General features: G+C 42.2%; 1 protein-coding gene across 1 annotated transcript; it reads right to left on the bottom strand.

Moving 5' to 3' along the window:
* Positions 1-3617: 3617 nt before the first annotated feature.
* Positions 3618-5821, bottom strand: POFUT4 (protein O-fucosyltransferase 4; the record flags this gene model as incomplete). Its single annotated transcript, XM_010174466.2, has 2 exons — positions 5520-5821; positions 3618-4243 (listed from the first exon to the last, which is right to left on the bottom strand). Coding segments are annotated over exons 1-2 (884 nt in total), but the record flags the coding sequence as incomplete, so codon positions are not given.
* Positions 5822-5827: the final 6 nt, after the last annotated feature.

Genomic DNA, 5827 nt, shown 5'->3' with positions numbered 1-5827 from the left:
CCAATCCAAACCATGCTATGATTCTATGATTATTGGATTCTATTGCAAGAGACACCTTACAGTGTACACATGACAAATCTGATATACTTTTAAGCTGTTTTTTGTCTTCTCATAAATGAATTGTAACATTGACATAACATGGAACTAGCAAAACCATGATGGTTTCAAAATATTCCTTTATCAAAGGCACACTGGCTTGTCTTTTCTCATGCTAACAGAGGAAAACTAGAGGTAACTGGAAAGGTTACCTCTGCTTATAGTCTTATAGTTATCTGCTCAAACACTCCACTTTTGGAAAATGAATCCTTCTCAATAAAACAAACCAAACATTTCTCTTCACAAAGGTGAAAGTCCAAGAATAACTGAAGATTCTGGTTCCTACTAAACAGATACTCCGCTCATCAGTAGCACTATAACTCACTGTTTTCTGTAGAAAGCAGCCAAGAATTCAATAGATTATAGCGAATGACCCATAACCTAACGCATGCAAATGGCTGTTCTACAGCCTTTCTTCTTAAGCTCACTTGGGTGTGAAGCCCAGAAGTCCAAAGACAAGTGGGTCTGCAAGCATAAGGATTTAGGAACCACATCTCCACAATAGGAGCTAAAGGACAGCAAGGTGAAGGTATATAATGTGCTCTGGCTACATATACCTAGAGAGAGATGTTTAGCTAATTCTTTGGTGGCAATTTAATGTTACTGTTACACCACTCACAATTCTAAGTAATCATGTTCCATTTTTGAGATAAAAACAATGAAAACTCAGATGCTTACAAGACAGAAACCACTGTATTTTGCTGGACATGCCTCAGAAGGTATAGATACATATCTTTCTAAAGTAGATAGCAGATAATGTAAAAGTTTCCCTGGTACAAGTTTTCCAGACACATCTCATGTCTATAAACACGGAGAGAATAACACACTATGGTTCAGTGAGATATGGAAACTTCTGGGGGATGCAACTGTAGCTTGGATGATGGACCATCTGTTCAAAACTCCTTGCTGATGACCACTGCAGAGAATGATGGGGTACCTGAGCTTGCAAGTAAGTGGCACAGGCACCCATGCTGTGCCTTCAAAGGCATTTCTCCACTGCCACCTGCTGCTCAAGCAAAAGAAAAATACATGAAAAAGTAGAGGATACTCTCATAGAGTAGCATGCTGCATAGCGTGCTGCAAGGGAAATCACATTTTGCTACTGAGACTGAGAAAAGGTATTACTATAAAAAAGCTCCAGTAAATCAAGCAATCAACAGAAAACAAAGGATTATGGGCTCCTTTTACTTACAAGCATAACATTTCAATTAGTCAATATGAGAATTAATTGTACTGTGAAAAATGCTTTTTAATTACAAACATCACAAGTTTTGTGAAATAAGCATTTCCTAAACAGCCTGAATGACCTCAGGCTTATTTTCCTTTTTTAATTTCAGTTGGCTATTTTTTAAAGCATCCAAGCATAGGACGAAGTAGCTCCCCACATTCACAAAATTCTTCATACTTTTTTGTGGATGGATAACATAATAAAAACTTTTTTAGACCTTCATATCCACCTAGAGCTTGGTTCTGGACTAGTGTACTTGAGATGATGGATTCTACATTTTCAACACAATGTTTCTTCTAACATTTTAATGTTCCTCAGCATTCAATTCCTTAGTCTAGGAAATGATTAACAAAGCTGTGAACTGATATAAACTGGGATAGAGTATTATGACACCTTCCTTCTGGACAGTCCATGAGATCTTCCCAATATTTTCAAAAGGTCTTAATTTAATACTACATTAGAATATTGAAATCCTCGATGACAGCTATGAATGCAGGCAAGATCTGCTATGGTTGAGGGTTTATCTTTATGATGGCTGGCTGAGGGCTTAGAGAAAGTGAATTGCACGCACTTGATTAACTGCCGAAAAAGACAGAAAATGTTGCAGATAATGCAAGGAAAAATGTCAAACCTGGGAGATCCAAACATGTTACACACATGTAGTAACACACACTACAAAAAGTGCACACATGGTTTATGAACTGCAAGAACCCTTCTTTCTAGCAACACAACTTTGAACACTGTCAATGGAGAAACTCCAAGTTTGGGAACCCAAGCACTGACTCATTTTGTACCCATGCAATGTGTAAGTACTAAGTAGACCATGCAAACAAACCCTATTCTGCATGTCAAAAGTGGCTGCCTGAGGGTTGGCGCCGTTAGTTCCCTGCTGACTGGACAGCTTGCACTAGAGATGGCTAACACAGGGCTACAGGCCTGGGAGATTCCAGCAGCCCCAGCAATCCCTGTGTGCAAAGGGGACAAGAAGCTACTCAACCTGTTCTCTGTCCTGCGTGGTCCCTCTCCTGAATGGGATGGCATCCATCAACACAAGTCAGAATTTTGTCAGGCAAAACAACAAAAAGTCTTACAAAATATTCTAGGTGAGCCTAACTTCTGCTCTGAAGTCAACAGTGTTACCGAAAAACTCAGAGTAAAGAACTTATCGACACCAATGTGATGTAGATAAGCAGACACTTCTTTATTGACGGCCGGGTGCGCAGGGGAATGCTCTCGCCAACAACGCACACCAAGCCCCGAAAACATACATCTTATATAGAACTTATTCATGCATATCCATTAAGTACTCATACATAAACATATCATTTCCCAGAAATCATTTACATACTCTCCTCCTAGTTCCAATTATGCGCAATAAAAGCTAGAAATGTCTAGAAATGGGTCTGGGGTGCAATAGGAGTAGGTGGCCCATGAGTCGGTGGTCGCGATCTCCCCCTGCCGGAATGACCTTTTGCTTAAGGACGCGGTTCCCTGGCAGGTACTTGCCAGCTATTACGGTTGGCTTCCCTCAGTTTCATTAATTCCAGACCCTGACAGCTACATGCATTCTTCTAATACTGTAAATCAATTTGTAAATTAACTGGTGCCTGTTGGTGCTCGTTACCTAAGTTACCTAAGTTCTAGATGATTGATTTTGACCAATCCCTTCGGCCTTGGTACAGCCTGTACAGAAGATTTCATAGCAGCAACATTTAACCGTTACTGGTTAAATGTGCAATAGATACAAAACATAATTTCTACTAAAATATCTTCTAACTCTATATATTTATATTAAAACCAAACACAACTAATTCTTATTAATAATAATAAAGTGGCAAATCAGTAACAACAGGAGTTAATCAGGCCTGCACTGAACCCTGTGGCAACCCCATTCCCAACACAACATCTGTACTGATGTATACAGCTTCTTTCACCCAGGGGCTACCAAGTGCTTTACCATCGCTGTACCGACAAACATCCCTCAAACAAACAGACAAAGAGGCTAAGGCAGACAAAGGATAACCACACTGCCCAAGGTCACAGAACATTTTAACAGAACATTATGGGTGTCTCATGCTCCTCATTCAACCACTAACCAATACCTCACTCCAAGACCCTTTTTCAGGTTCAGCATTACACAATATTAGAACTACCATACCACCCATGAGACATAACATAAAGTGTAACTGAAGATGTATTAAGAGATTCTTTAAGTACAAAGGATTATTAAAAGTTATAGTTATTACCAATTGAAGCTTTTTTCCCTTAAAAAAACATAGTAATGGTATATTACCTGTCTCTTCCAGAGAGGTCTTCAACACTTCCAAACCCAGGGACTGGCATAGGACATCCCATGTGCTTGAACTGAGCTATTCGAGCTCTAGGAGCTGGAATTTTCCCATGCGACCTTTTGTGTTCCTGCTCCTCTTTGACCCGCGTATTCTCCCTGTCACAGATGAAACACTCAAAGCCATTCAGGTAATTGGGCAGAGTCATGTCGTTCACTCCCCACTCCCGCCTTGCCAGGCTCTCTAGCAAGAACTGGTTTTTGATTCCACCAAGGTTTTTGTACTCTAGATACTTCATATATTCCTCTCCATTCTTGTCCAGGAAATCAAGATACTTTGCCAGCTCTTGGGGGCTGTCAAAGTCATCTATAAGAATGATGGAGAGGTTGTTTGGCATCCAGTCCCGCACAGCTGGGGAGCCTCGGTACACTGGGACAGCACCCAGGTGCATTGGACGCCACAGCTTCTCTGTCATGTAGTCGTCACATATGGCATTCTCCAAGGCCAGATGAAACTTGTACCTGGCGATAAAAGTCATAAATTCAGAATCTTCTGTAGTGGCTGTAGAAGTGTCTCTCAGTCGCTCACTGGGAAGCTCACGGTTATGCAGGCATTTTCCATAGGAGTCAACCTAAAATAACAACCAGCATCTTTACAAAGTGATTTTTTTGCCCAGAGCTTGTAGTTCTCATGAAATTCCTAACTTGGACCAGTTCTTAGCTACCTTAGTTTAGCCTCACTTTTACTCTAAGTTCTTTCCCTCTTCCTAGAGTCCCAGTTCTAACAGCTTTAGAAGAAACTGAGTGCTCAGTTTCAAAAGCAGCACAGACTACGCTACAGACTGAGGGGTGGAAGAAGTGTGCAGAAAGGAAAGTATCACCCAAAAACCCAATTTATTACTGGATAAATCAGAAACTGAGAGGTAAGGAAGGACATTCAACTCTCTTGAATTTAAAGTTTAAAAGTAAACTTTCTACTTAACAGAGACCCAGTACTTTTCCAAGGAGTTATTACACAGAGTTCCTGCCCAGTCTCAGCAGGCTGGCAAAAATCTTCCATTGGTTGGACTGAGAAAAATTGATGCAGGGAACTAAAAGAATACTATCTAATAATTAAAGACAATACACTTGATCTGGAATCTGCTTCATACTTTGACAATACACAGTCGTATTTTAAAAATTCTTTTGTTTTTGCTTCACTACTGAGTACATAATGAACTTGTGCAATAAACGAATCGTGACCAATAGAAACAGCAGAAATGACTAAGAAAAATACGTTTCAGATAAAGACTAAAACCAGATTTTTTTTCTAATTTACTATCCTTCAGAATTTTTAAGAAAAAAAAGCACTACACTTTTTTCTGCTTAGAAGGAACTACATTATTTCAGTTTATGAAATAAACTGTCCATCAGCAGTACAAACCACCAGAGAAATAAGGTGGTCCTACCACAACGCAGATAATGAAGATTCTCAAAACACAGCAACCTGTTTTTACTGCTCACCTACACTTTCAAATGGGAGCAAGGCTTGCAAACGGACAGCCTTCCTGCACACTAACTTAAAGGTCCGGAGATTTCAGCATCTTCTAGCACCTGGTCCACAAGACCAAGCTTATTCGGGCTCAGCCCAACTTGTGACTGATCCCGAGTCTGACCAGCTCCACAACTAACAGCTACCATCAGGCCTACCTACTGGCATGCGGTGTAGTCTAGACCACGCTTTGGGAAGGAATACAACTAGTTTTTCTGTCCAGCTTGTAGTCGGCATGCATCCCGTTATGACTGGTGTCTTGGCTAAAAACAAGGACAAACAAACCCCGTTAAGAAGAGGAGCTGCAGGGGGACAGCCAGGCGGACCCAGCTCCCCCAGCAAGCCCGTGCCACAGCTTCCCTGTGCACCCCACCTACCTGGATGTATTTCATGAGCTCCTGCACGTAGCGGTCCCTGTCTGAGGGGACATCGCAGTGGGACTGCATGTACAGCACCGGGGCATAGCCCTTCCGCCGCCACGCGTCCTTCTCGGCCAGGGGCACCGCCGGGCCCCGCAGGTACGCCACGTCGGGCAGCCACTGCAGCGTCAGGGGGTAGTCGGACTCCCGGCGGAAGGTGGCCGTGTAGTTGAAGAGCTGGATGCCGGGCAGATGGGAGAGGACGTAGTTGTTCATGGGGGACTCCTCGTGGAAGAGCGCCCAGGTCTGGTGGGGCAGGCGGGGCA

This window comes from Antrostomus carolinensis, unplaced genomic scaffold, assembly GCF_000700745.2.
Source record: "Antrostomus carolinensis isolate BGI_N321 unplaced genomic scaffold, ASM70074v2 scaffold18408, whole genome shotgun sequence".
Classification (NCBI taxonomy): domain Eukaryota; kingdom Metazoa; phylum Chordata; class Aves; order Caprimulgiformes; family Caprimulgidae; genus Antrostomus; species Antrostomus carolinensis.
The sequence above is the reverse complement of the archived record's forward strand: the minus strand, read 5'-3'. Positions and strand labels throughout refer to the sequence as shown.